The following is a 13,669-nucleotide window of genomic DNA, read 5'->3' on the forward strand; positions in this document are numbered from 1 at the left end:
AGCGACGGCAGCAGCTCCATGGCCCGGGCGCGCTGAGGGACCCGGCTCTCGCTTCAGCCCGGCGGCGGCCGAACAATGAAGCTCCTGAAGCCAACCTGGGTCAACCACAATGGTGAGTGCGCAAGGGGTCGCGGGGAGGCAGAGCCCGGAGTGGGGTCGGCGTCTGGAGTCGGGTTGGAACCGCGCGCAGGCCCTGCCGGTCTCGTTCCCGTGGTGCCTGGTGCCCGGTGCCCAAGCTGCGGAGCCGGCCGGAGCGGACTTTGTCCTGCGCGCCGAGAAGCCAGCGAGCCCGGGCACGTGCTTTGCAGCGACGTCCGCCTTCGCCTAAGGCATTGGCGCGGAGTCCTGCGCCGCCCGCCCACCGGTAGTCCGCGGAGGGGCCTCGACCTGGCTCCTGGGCGCGCGCCTGGGCACTGGCCAGGTCTTACCACCCATCTGCACTGGCCAGGATGTGCTCCCATGGTTCTGAGTGTGAAACCAGGGCGGCATCCCCCTGTGGCCCGGTGGAGACCTAGATCTGCGGGAGGAACTGTTACTACCTTTGCCGAGGCCTGGAGCTGTTGACAGTGCCCCCATTCGGGGACTGTCGTCCAGGAATGGGAAGGCTCAGACCAAAGTCCTATATAGGACCACGAAAAAGCCACCTTGAGTGCCTGCCAGTGGCATCGGGGCAACTAGGATTGGGGGCGAGTGGGCACATGTGACCTAGAGCAAGGCGCTTTCTTAGCTCTGCAGTAGTGACCTCAAAGAATCGCCTCCGGAGAAAGGTTCCCCTCCCCTCTAGTTAAGCCCTCACTCCGGTAAACTGAGGTCGGTGGTAACTAGCCGTTTTGCCCTAGTTGTGCTTTTTTGGCAGAAGAGTTGGTCTTTGCTCCCCAGGGAAAGGAAAGAGATAGAGCCCTTTCCCTCCACTGACAATACCGGATTACCAGAAATACCCCCAGGGGGCAGGTAACCTCTTTTGCAAAAGGGTCATCCTGATACTGTCTACTTTGTAGTGCAACTAGAGGGAGCTACAGTTTTCTTTTAAAAGCAATGGTAGATGCTTCGGCCTTTTTTCTTTTTTAATACATGTGGCTTTTTCATTTTCAACTTGACCCCACGATACTCTAGACTCCTACAACCAAACTTAACATCTGTCTCCCGGGTGTGTGTGTGTGTGTGTGTGTGTGTGTGTGTGTGTGTGTGTGTGTGTGTGTGTGTGTGTGTGTGTGCATGCGTGTGTGTGCATGCGTGTGCGCACGGGTCTGTCTGTCTGTCTGTGTTTGTTGTTGCCAGAAGTGCTCTCCTTGCAATTTATTGTATTACATCGTTTTCATTTTTCAGGGTTCAGGTCAGGTCATCTTTTCCGATTTTTTTTTTCCCCTCTCGGTCACGGGGCTTGAACCCAGGGCCTGGGCGTTGTTCCTGAGTTTTTCTGCTCAAGTCAAGTGCTCTATCATTTGAAGCCACAGTTCCACTTCGAGTTTTCTGGTGGTTAATTGGAGATAAGAGTTTTATAGACTTTCCCGCCTGAGCTGACTTTGAACTCTAATCCTCAGTTCTCAGCCTCCTGAGTAGCTAGGATTACAGGCATGAACCACCAGCACCCAACTTTTTTTTTTTTAAGTGCTGGTCTTGGGGCTTGAACCCAGAGTCTGGGAACTGTTGCCAAACTTTTGTCCCAAGTCTAGCGCTTTACCACTTTATCCACAGCTCCACTTTGAGGGTTTTTTGTGGTTTATTGGAGTTAAGTGTCACAGACTTTTCTGCCTGGGCTGGTTTCTCACTGTGATCCTCAGATCTCAGCCTCAGTCACTGGCACCTGGCCTTAACCTTTTTCTTTTGAAGCCACGGCAATGGAGTTATCCAACCATATGTGTTGTGTGCCTGTCCCTGTGTTTTGCCTTGTTTGGCAGTTGTGACTATTTTCATTCCCCTTGGTATACCCTGCTGAACTCAGCAATACCTTTCATGTAATAAGTATATGATAAGTATTAGATAAAAACTAAGAAAGCTAGCCTGATGCTGATGGCTCATGCCTGTAATTCTAGCTACTCAGGAGGCTGAGATCTGAGGATCACTGATCATAGTCAGCGGGGCAGGAAAGTTCTTGAGACTCTTATCTCCAATAAACCACTCAGAAAACAGGAATTGGCATGGTGGCTCAAGTGGTAGAGCACTAGCCTTGAGCTAACAAGCTGAGGGACAGCTTCAGGACCAGAGTTTTAGCCCTATAACCGACAAAAAAAAAAAAACTGAGAAAGTTGAGGTTTCCATATTTTATGAAGACTCAACTAGGTCTCTTATGCTGGTGAAATCCTTAAAAATTGTAGTTGAATTATTTCTCCTGTTGATCTTGAGGAGCATTTCTTGATATAAAGAGTATACATCTTTCCTTGTAGAAGTGTTATAATTCTAAACTGCAACTCTTGGGATCAGGAAAGGAAACATTTTGTTATGAACTAGTTTGTGAAAGTGAAAGTCTAGAGGGATTTTTGTATTGAAATTAATTTGTCTAAATTCATTTGTGTGTTTAGCCTTTTCCAGCCTTTTTCCTATCTTCACTAATTTGATTTCTTCCTGTTTTCTTTTGGTACCTGGGGCTTGAACTCAGGGCCTGGGCACTGACCCTGAACTTCTGTGCTTAAGGCTAGCACTCTACCAGTTGAGCCACAGCTCCACTTCCTGACTTTTTGATGATTAATTGGGGATAAGAGTCTTAAAGACTTTCCTTTCTGGACTGGCTTTGAACTGTGATCTTCATATCTCAGCCTTCTGAGTAGCTACGTTTATAGGCCTGAGCCACCACTGCCCAGATTGAGTTCTTCCTTTTTGATAAGCTCTTTTGTAGGACAAAAGTTGTAAGCCAAATAAGCAAAAGTATGTCAAGCTGCTTAAGCAATTATATAGGCACCAATGAGTGAATCTGCAACCAAGTCAGCAGCCTGGTAGAGGAGAATCGTGGGCCTGCAATCTCTCCATGGGACTAGAATGGAGCTTGAAAACATCTGCTTTACATGCTTCACCATATGATTGTAGAGTTCATCTGGGAACAGAAATAAAGTGCGTTAGGAAATAAAGTGTAATAAACAACATTGAGGCTTTGGCTGAGTGGGATTTAACTTTTTTAGACTTGTTCTTTTGTCAGTTTTCTTCCTTTTAAAATCTAAAATCAAACTCAGTCTCATGGAGTGGTTAGGAGGCCTATTAAGAATAAAATTCACTATCCTAGAGGATAATAATATTGGTGTGAGTTACTGCAGAGCACGTCTTTAGTAGTGAGGAGTAATGGGAGCTGCTTTCCAGCCTGCCCCTTGATGGTAGGTAATAGCTAGTAAACTCGAATTTCCTTTGGTTGAAAAGCAAAAGCTGTGCTGTTTTAGGAGCACTTTCTGGCTTCCTTGCTCTCTAGTCTTGTTTCCTGTCTCCTTATGCACCATGAACATAGTGTTTCTGTCATCTGAATCCAAAACGGGAAGGAAAAGAAAGCTCAGTACTTGTGTCCAGGGTGACAAGTGATCCATTTAGAGTAGAAAGAGAAGGCATCTACAACAGCACAGGTTAAAGTATTCTGTTGCATTGTAGTCATACTTTGGTCTTCATTTTCTTGGCTGTTTTTTAAAAACAACAACTAAGTTTTCTCAGCCTTAGCACTATGGGACATTTTCGGTCATATAACTTGGTGAGGGAGCAATGTGTTATGGGTTTGTTTAGTAACATCCCAGGTCTCTACCCACTAAATGTCAGGAGTACCTAGCCCACCAATATTTGTCACAATGAAAAATCATCTCTACATATTGCCAATGTTCACTGGTAACCAAAAGCACCCCCAATTGAGATGTCTGGTCTAAAAATTTGTTTACTAATAAATTGGTATCGTTAAAATTTGCCTTGGATGTGGAATTAAACTGGGCTCAAGATGCTATCATTGGGACTGGGAATGTGGGTAGAGTGCTTGCCTAGCATGCATGAAGCCCTAGGTTCTATTCCTCAGTTCCACATAAAAAGAGGATGCCAGAATTGGCTCTGTGGCTCCAGTGGTAGTGTGCTAGCCTTGAGCAAAAGAAGCTCAGGGACAGTGCCCAGGCCCCAAGTCCAAGCCTTAGGACTGGCAAAAAAAAAAAAAAAAATGTTATCATTTTGTTTAGGGGATGGGTACTGGGGCTTAAGTGCTTCCTTGCTTAGCTTTTTCACTTAAGGCTATTACTTTACCACTTGAGCCACAACCCTGTGGCCAGCTTTGCTGGTTAATTGGAGATGAGACTTTCTTGGATTTGTCTGCCTGAACTGACTGGGAACCAAGATCCTCAGATCTCAGCCTCCTGAGTAGCTAGGATTATAAACATGTATCAAAATTGGAGGTCTTAGTAAAATTGCATAAATGTGAAGAGTCATATCTTCCAATTCACCCTATACCCAATATAAAAGATTTCCTTAGCTAGGTGCCGGTGGCTTATGCCTGTAATCCTAGCTATTCAAGAAGCAGATCTGAGGATTGCTGTGTGAAGCCAGCCTGTGCAGAAGAGTCCATGAGACTCTCATCGCCAATAAACTATTCAAAAAGCCAGAAATGGGCTGGGAAGGTGGCTCAGTGGTAGAGTACTTGCCTTGCATGCATGAAGCCCTGGGTTCAATTCCTCAGCACCACATAAGCAGAAAAAGCTGGAAGTGGTGCTGTGGCTCAAGTGGTAGAGCACTAGTTTTGAGCTGAAGAGCTGAGGGACAGTACCCAGGCCCAGAGTTCAGGCCCCATGCCTGGAAAAAAAAAAGCCGGAAATGGCTCTTGTACCTCAAGTGGTAGCGTATTAGCCTTGAGCAAAAGATTGCTGTAAATTATGATATGAAATAATAGGTAATAATATTTGTCATGTATATAGAAGTTGTATGCCCATAACTTTTCTACCTTTTTTTTGTTTTGTTTTTGGACATGGGGGCTGAACTTTGGGTCCAGGAGCTGTTCCTCAGCTCTTCAGCTCAGGGCTAGTGCGCTACCACTTGAGCCATAATGCCACTTCAGGCTTTTTTCTGCTCATTTGGTGCTGAGGAATTGAACCCAGGGCCTCATGCATGCAAAATGGCTGGAAGTGGCGCTGTGGCTCAGGTGGTAGAGTGTTAGCCTTGAACTCAGGGCCTGGGCTTGTCCCTCAGCTTGTTTGCTGAATGCTAACACTCTACTACTATTAAGCCACATTCTCAGCCCTAGATTTTTTTGTTTCAAGGTTTATAATTTGTTTGTTTAATAATGCTCATCCCTGGGAATTTTTTCTGGAATTCTTACTCCTGGGAAGATAGCATTCTTTTTCACCTCTTTAGTGAAGCTTATTCTAACCAAGGAAGAAGACCAAAACTTTTGCCTCTGGTTCATGATTTCAGATATTTGAGAAATTTCTCAATAATAGTAATAATATTATAGCATAATAATAGCTAATAACATTTTATGATGCATGTCTGTGATTCCCCTCTCCTGTCTTATTCCAAAGAGGATTTTAAGAGGTGAATCAGCATAACAGGGAAATATGGGTTAGATGGAAGGATAAGAAAGTCAGGAGCCCTCATAGTAAGGACTGCCGTCCAGTGTCTGAAAATGGTCTAGGAGGGAACTAATGGTGATAAATGAGTGCAGTGGTGGAGTGATTCACTTGGGTTGCTCTAAGTCAGTGGTTCTCAAATGGGCAATGGTGGGATACGTTTTGAGTTTTACAGCTGCTGAGATGGAGTGCTGATAGCATTGGCAGAGGACAAACCTATTGTTAAGCATAAACTGTATACAGGACACTCTACCTCTTAGCATCCAACTCATTTCATGTGAGTGCAAGTGCATGCACTAGTGTATCAGACCTGGGGCTTGTACTCAGAGCCTGGGCACTGTCCTGAGCTTCTTTTGCTCAAAGCTAGCATTCTACCACTTGAACCACAGCTCCACTTCCAACTTTTTTTTTTGGTAAGGGGTAATTTATTACTGGCTTTCCTGCCTGGGCTGACTTCAAACCATTATCCTCAGATCCTGAGAAGCTAGCACATGATTGACTGGCACCCAAATCATTTTTCCCCTCCTTTTCTTTCTTCTTTCTTTCTTTCCTTCTTTTTTTGGGGGGGGGTATCCAGTCATGGGGCCTGAACTCTGGGCTTGGCACTGTCCCTCAGCTCTTCAGCTCAAGGCTAGCGCTCTACCACTTGAGCCACAGCACTACTTCCGGCTTTTTTTCTTTTTGCTTATGTGGTGCTGAGGAATCGAACCCAGAGCTTCATGCATGCAAGGCAAAGGCTCTACCACTGAGCCACCTTCCCAGCCCTCCTTTTTATTTATTTGCAAAACCGGAGTTTGAACTTATGGCTTTCAGCTTGCTAGGCAGGTGTTCTACCTCTAAGCCATACCCAAAGCCCCTTTTTGCATCAATTTTTTTTTTTAAGATAAGGTCTCACTTTTTGCTTAACTATGTACGTGGAACACAGTCCACCTCTTTCCCTCCGTAGATGGGATGACAGATAAGAACTTGTGGGAGAGAGTGCTTTGCCCATGGAGGGTGAAGACCTGTGCACCCATGGCACCCGTGGAAGGCCAGATGGAGGTGAGGATGGTGCCATGTAAGGAAAGGACATTCCAGGCAGAGAAAATGACAAGAACTTGTCTGGCTGGTTTGAGGAATAGCAAGGCTGTCATTGTGCTTGCCAGTGAACTGACTCAGAACACTTGGTAGGCTGCTGTAGGCTTTGATTCATTCTGCAGTGGAAACAGAGGACTGATTTGGGGCTTGGAGGTCTTTCTGCCTTATGCACTGAGAATAGATTGAGTGTGGGAGCATGGGAGAGAACTGAGAGACCAGTTTTGAGGCTATCAAATGATCCAGTCAAGAGATGATCATGTTGGACAGGGAGGATAGTAATGGTCATAATAGTGACAAGTATATATTTAAATGACCATATATAATATGTATATACTATATACATAGAGACACACTAAGCAGATGTAACTCAAAATCTGAAATGTTCCAAAATACAGAGTACCAACATAATGCCAGAAGTAGAAATTCTGTTTCATGCACAAAATGATACTGTATACTATATACTGTATACTGTAAACAGTTACATTCAGACTATGTGTGTAGTGTGTATATGAAACAAATGAATCTATTTTGACTTGGATCCCATCCCCAAGATGGGATCATCTCATTATGTATCACCTTATTATATATATAAAATGTAAAATCTGAAACACTTATGGTCCTAAACATTATAGATAAGGAATACACCATAATACATAATACAGAAAGAATGCCTTATGCATTTTATAAAAAAGGTTTGTATGTTACTTACTATATTTTGTATAGTACGTAGAATATTACATAACTGATACATTGTGAATATAGTAGTACTGTGATACATTATACATATTTTACATATACAAACATAGGCAATTTTTTCAGTGCTAATCATGGAACTCAGTAGCTATAAATAAAATGTTGATTTGTTTTTGAGACAATCTCATGTAGCCCAAACTGTCCACAAACTCTTGATCTATCTGCTTTAGCTTCAAGAGTGTTGGGATTACAGAAATGTACCACCTTATCCAGCCATAAATAAGTTCTTTTTAGGTACAGTTTACATGATTAAATGCCCTGATACAATTTGATGAGTTTTTACAAAAGGCTCTATCATATAACCTATTCCTTGATCAAGATAAGGAATATTTGCATGCCTCCATGAATCTGTTGGAAAGGTAGAATCAACAAGGTGAAAAGTGGAAGACAGAATAAGGGAAGACAGGATTGTTTCTGTTAGAAAAGACTTGCTTTGCTGTCAGCTGAGCTCAAGAACACTGAAAGGGGCAGATTTAAGAGGGAAGCTTTCAGATTCAAATGTAGACTGGATGAGCCAGTGAGACCTAGCACAGGACCATTATCCAGCAACTGTTTGATGTGTGTGAGCTCACTTACCTTCTCCCTTTGGAAGACACTAGAGCTCAACTCTAAAGCTGTTAAAAGAAAGAAAAAATAGCTGGGTTTAGTGCTTTTAACTTATAAATTTTATTTTATTATTATTTTTAATTTAATTTAATTTTTTTGGTCATGGGTCCTGAACGCTGTGCCCTGGCACTGTCCCTGAACTATTTAGCTCAAGACTAGTGCTCTACCACTTGAGCTATAGCGCCACTTCCAGATGTTTCTGCTTAGGTGGTGCTGAGGAATCAAACCCAGGGCCTCAGGCATGCTAGGCAAGCACACTACCACTGAGCCACGTTCCCAGCCTAACTTATAAATTTTAAAATACTTCTCCTAATAATAAAAACAACATAAGCTCACTTTAGGAAAGATTAAAAATACAAAAAGAAAATTTGTTAAAACTACTTTGGAGCCAGACACCAGTGGCTCACGCCTGTAATTCAAACTACTCAGGCTGAGATCTGAGGATCGTGGTTCAAAACCATCCTGGGCAGTAATGTCCGTGAGAGTTTTATCTCCAATAAACTACTCAGATAAAGCTGGAAGTGGCACCATGGCTCAAGTGATAGAGCACTAGCCTATAGCAAAAAAACAAACCCAGGAGCTCGGGAACAGAGCCCAGGCCCGCCCAGATTTCAGGCTCCAGGAGAGAGAGAGAGGGAGAGAGAGGGAGAGAGAGAGTGTTTAAAGCCTACATTGGGAGTCAGGTGCTGGTGGCCATGCCTGTAATCCTAGCTACTCAGGCGGCTGAGATCTGATCATCGAAGTTCAAAGTCAGCCCCGACAATTTAATTAATCACCAGAAAATTGGAAGTAGTGCTATGGCTCAAAGTGGTAGATGGTAGACTGCTAGACTTGAGCCAAAGAGCTCACTCAGGTCCTGAGTTCAAGCCCCATGGCTGGCCAAAAAACAAACAAAAAAAACCCCAAAACCTACTTAGGGTCATTTTTTCTGGGTGTGGTGGTTCTTGCCCATAATCCCAGCTACTGAGGAGGCAGAGGTAGGAGGATCACATTCTAAGCATTGGCAAAAACATGAGACCTTATGTGAAAAAAAAAAAGGGAAAGTTCATGTGGCTTAAGTGGCAGGATGCTTGCTCAGTAAGCACAAGACCTTGAATTCAAATTTCAGTACTACAAAAAAGAACAGTTTATATGACCTGTTAGACCAATTGGAAACAAGTACTAGGTTAGCTTGGTGCTTTTTAATTTGTTAATTAATTTTTTCTTTTTTCTTTTGTTGGTTATGGGACTTAAACTCAGGGCCTCAGTGCAGCCCCTAAACTCTTTTGCTGAAGACTAGTTTACTGCCACGTTGAGCTACAGCGCTACTTCCGGTTTTTGAGTGGTTAATTGGAGATAAGAGCCTCTTGGGGCTTTTCTTCCCAGTCTAGCTTTGAACTACAATCCCCAGATCCTTAGACCTGAATAGCTAGGATTATAAGTGTGAGCCATCAGCTTCTGGCTTAGTTTATTATTTTGTGGCAGTAACTGGAGCTTGAATTCAGTGCTGAGAGGACAGGTGTGCTTTAGTTTTTTTTGCTCAAAGTTAGTACACTTTTTACCTTGAGTCATAGCTCCTCTTCCAGCTTTTTGGTGGTTAATTGGGGATTAGAATCTCAACGACTGCCCTTCCAGGGCTGGCTTCAAACCACAATCCTCAGATCTCAGCCTCTTGAGTAGTCAGGATAATAGTCATGAGGCACCAGCAGCTAGCATGATTTGGTGCTTTTTAAAAACACATATTTTGTGTAGTTTGCACTCCACAAGGTAAAAGTATCTGAAATTACTATAAAACCGTAGCCAAATCTCCATCTGTGAATTTAGTGTATATCATCCCTGATAGCCCGTCAGAGTAACTAAAAATGGTGCTGTGCATTTTCACTTTTTTTTTTTTTTGATCGGTTGTGGTGCCTGAACTCTGGGGCAGGGCGCTGTCCCTCAGCTCTTCAGCTCAAGGCAATCACTCTACCACTTGAGCCACAGTGCCACTTCCACTTTTCTGGTGGTTTATTGGAGATAGAGTCTCACGGACTTTCTTTCCTGGGCTGGCTTCGAACTGCGATCCTCAGATCTCAGCCTCCTGAGTAGCTAGGATTACAAGTGCCCACTCCTATTACATTTCTAATGAAAGTAGATAGAAGATACTGGATTTACAGAAATTCATTTTGTAGAAAACTCTTGAGGAATATCTCTTCTCGAAAATCAAGATTTAAAAAGAGTATTAAAGTATTATCAAGTAGCCAGGCTCTAGAGGTTCATACTTGTAATCCTAGCTACTCAGGAAGCTTGAGAGCTGGAAGCTAAGATTTGAGGATCACAGTTCGAAACCAGCCCAGGCAGGAAAGTCCATGAAATTCTTGTCTCCAATAAATTACCAAAAAAGCCGGAAGTGACACTGGCTCAATGGTTGAGTACTGGCCTCAAGCAAAAGAAGTTCAGGGATAGCACCCAGGCCCTGAGTTCAGGACTGGCACCAAAAGAGGCGGAAGGAGGGAGGGAGAGGGAGAAACAAAAATGGTCATATGGGGCTGGAAATGTGGCTTAGCGGTAAAGTGCTTGCCCTGCATGCATGAATCTCTGGGTTCAATACCTCAGTACCCACAAAAACAAAAAACTGGAAGTGGTGCTGTGGCTCAAGTGGTAGAATACTAGCTTTGAGCAGAAGCAGCTCAGGGACAGTGCCCAGGCCCTGAGTTCAAGCCCCACGACTGGGGGGGTGGGGGTGGGGGGAAGAGAGAAGAGTTATATGGTTGCTACAGTTTCCTTCCTGTGTTGAATGTTTTTGGTCTTAGCTACCTGACACCTATGAATTGTCATTGTATAGTGCTTACTAAGGAAGACTGGAAGAAGTTTTTGTGGTTGAGGCTAGTAGAGATAACAGCAGCAGGTGGCTTTGTGAGTCAGCCAAGGGTGCTTCCCACCTGCAGGCAGTTGGTGAAATCTGAGCCCTACAACAGGGTATCAGAAGCCTGCCTTCCAGAGATTAGAGTACCCTTGACACTAAAGGAAGTTTGAATTTCACACCTCTACTGTGAGCTTTTCTTCAGACATTCAAAACCAAACTTCCTGATAGGTTCTAAGCCACTGGTCTAGGGCACTAGAAGTGAATCAGTGAATTAGACAGAATTATTAAGCAATTGGGGACCAGGATTTACATTTCAGGGTATGGGTATATACCAAGACCTCAGAGAGAGGGGAGAAGTAGGTAAGAAAAAAAAAGTCAGGGCTGGGAAGGTGGCTCAGTGGTAGAGCGCTTGCCTTGCATGCCTGAGGTCCTGGGTTCGATTCCCCAGCACCACATAAGCAAAAAGAAAAAAGCCGGAAGTGGCGCTGTGGCTCAAGTGGTAGAGCACTAGCCTTGAGCTGAATCTCTGAGGGACAGCGCCCAGGCCCAGAGTTCAGGCCCCACGACCGGACTCCCCAAAAAAAAAAGAAAAAAAAAAAGGTTAGTACCAGGTCAATTGGTCATATCAGGTTGGGGAAATAATACTTTTGTTTGTGCTTGTAGCTCAGGCTGGCCTCCAACTCATGATCCTCCTACTTTAGTCTCCCAAGTGCTGAGAGTAGGAAATAATACTATTTTTTGTACGTGTGTGGGGGGCTTGAATTCAGGGCCTCATGCTTAGCTTTTCCACTCAAGGATAGTGTTCTGCCACTTGAGGCACAACTCTACTTTGAGCTTTTTGGTGGTTAATTGGAGATAAGAATCACATGGACTTATCTGCTGGGCTGTTTTCAAACATTGATCCTCAGATCTCAGCCTCTTGAATAGATATGCTTACAGGCATCAGCACCTTGCTAGGAAGTGGGGGGGGGGGGGGGAGAGAGAGAGCAGGAGAGTAAGTGTCAATGTCAGTGTATCGGTCCTTGAACTCAGGACCTGGGCACTGTCCCTGGGCTTTTTGCTCAAGGATAGTGTTCCATCACTTGAGCCACAGCTTCTTTTCCAAGTTTTCTGGTAGTTAAGTGGAGGTAAGAGTCTCACAGACTTTCTTTCTGCCTGGGCTGCCTTTAAACTGTGGTCTTCAAATCTCAGTCTCCTGAGTAGCTAGGATTACAGATATGAGCCACTAGTGCCCAATAGGAAACATTTTTAAGTAGAATCTCTAAGGTAGGGTCTTTACAGTAGTATAAGCAACTTATGAGAGGTTGACATTTAGAAAGACTTGAAGAGGGTGTGGAGAAGGGAGTTATTCTCTATGTCTGGCAGAAGAGCTTTCTGGGCTTTGAGAGATGGAGAACACTACAAAACCAAGGGGCAGGAATGTGCCTGCATCCAGGACCAGAACTTAAGTGGTGGTGGGCAGGTGCTGAGGGTAGAAAAGCCCTAGTTTATGTGTGTATGGTATAACTATTGTGCAGAGCCTGTTGGCTTCCCCCTTTTTAAGGATGATCTTGACTGTGCTGAGCAGATCATGGATATGACAGACTTGGAAAAGGAGATGACATATAGCAAAATCCTTTATGCATTTTGTTTATTTTCTGAATAACATTTTTTGTAATATTACATTGACATCAAAACAATCTGCCTGTCTTACTCAGATTCCCTAGTGTTATCTCTGTTCATTTGTGTATATGTGTGTTGTGTGTGTTCAGTATAGTATAATTTTATCACCTGTATATATTCATCTATCTGTCACAGTCAAGATAGTGAACAATTCCAACACTTTTTCGTTTTTCTGTGTTAAGACTTGGGCTTGAACTCAGGACCTTGCACTCTTGCTTAGCTTTTCTCTCACAACTGGTGTTCTTCTGCCACTGATACCTCCAGTCTGGAATTATGTTGCTTAATTGCAAATAGTGTGCTTTGGATTTGCCTGCCTGGGCTTGTGCAAACCACAGTCCTCTGGATCTTAGCTTCGTGAGTAGCTAGGGTTACATGTGTAAGCCACTGTTGTCTGGCTCCAACCTTTGTTGTTGTTGTTGTTGGTGGTGGTGGTGGTGGTGGTGGTGGTAGTGGTGGTAGTGGTCGTAGTGGTCGTTGTGGGTCTTGGACTCTAGGCCTGGCTGCTGTCCCTAGCACTCTACCACTTGAGCCACAGTGCCACTTCCAGTTTTCTGGTGTTTTTTTTGTTTGTTTGTTTTGTTTTGTTTTTTGGGTCCGGTCGTGGGTCCTGAACTCTGGGCCTGGGCGCTGTCCCTCAGCTCTTCAGCTCAAGGCTAGAGCTCTACCACTTGAGCTACAGTGCCACTTCTGGCTTTTTCTGCTTTTGTGGTGCTGAGGAATCCAACTCGGGGCCTCATGCATTCAAGGCAAGCACTCTACCACTGAACCATCTTCCCAGCCCTAATACCTTTCTTTTATTGTTTCCTTAACTAATGTTGTTGGTTAGTTAACAGCATAGTAATGTAGGGCTACCTCTTTCATGGTTAAGTCCTATCTATAACATTTGGAGGGGGCCGGGGGCTAGTTCTCAGGCTTGAACTCAGGGCCTAAGCACTGCCCGTAAGCCTCTCTGTATTCCAGGCTAACGCTCCTACCACTTGAGCCACAGCATCACTTCTTATTCTGAGTAGTTTATTGGAGATAAGAGTCTTACAGACTGTTCTTCGAGGGCTGGCGTCAAACCATGATCCTTAGGTGTCAGCCTCCTGAGTAGTTAGGATTATAGGTATAAGCCACCAGCACCTGCTTTCCTATTATTACATCTCCTCCTCCTCCTCCTCCTCCTCCTCCTCCTTCTTCTTCTTTTCTTGTTCTTTTTTGAAAAAGCTGGAACTCATGTCGATTTTATATGTCTGGT

The 13,669-nt window shown here is 44.2% G+C and overlaps 1 protein-coding gene across 1 annotated transcript in view; it reads left to right on the forward strand.

Annotated features, from left to right (window-relative positions):
* The first annotated feature begins 6 nt into the window (after nucleotides 1–6).
* Nucleotides 7–13,669, forward strand: part of LOC105997171 (protein HIRA) — a 107,427-nt gene continuing 93,764 nt past the window's right edge. Inside the window, exon 1 of the mRNA XM_013031504.1 lies at nucleotides 7–112. Within this exon, the coding sequence (XP_012886958.1) occupies nucleotides 76–112 (37 nt within the window). The 5' untranslated portion in view covers nucleotides 7–75. The remainder of the gene's footprint in view (nucleotides 113–13,669) is intronic.

This window comes from Dipodomys ordii, unplaced genomic scaffold (assembly GCF_000151885.1).
Source record: "Dipodomys ordii isolate 6190 unplaced genomic scaffold, Dord_2.0 Scaffold141, whole genome shotgun sequence".
In the NCBI taxonomy this organism is placed as follows: domain Eukaryota; kingdom Metazoa; phylum Chordata; class Mammalia; order Rodentia; family Heteromyidae; genus Dipodomys; species Dipodomys ordii.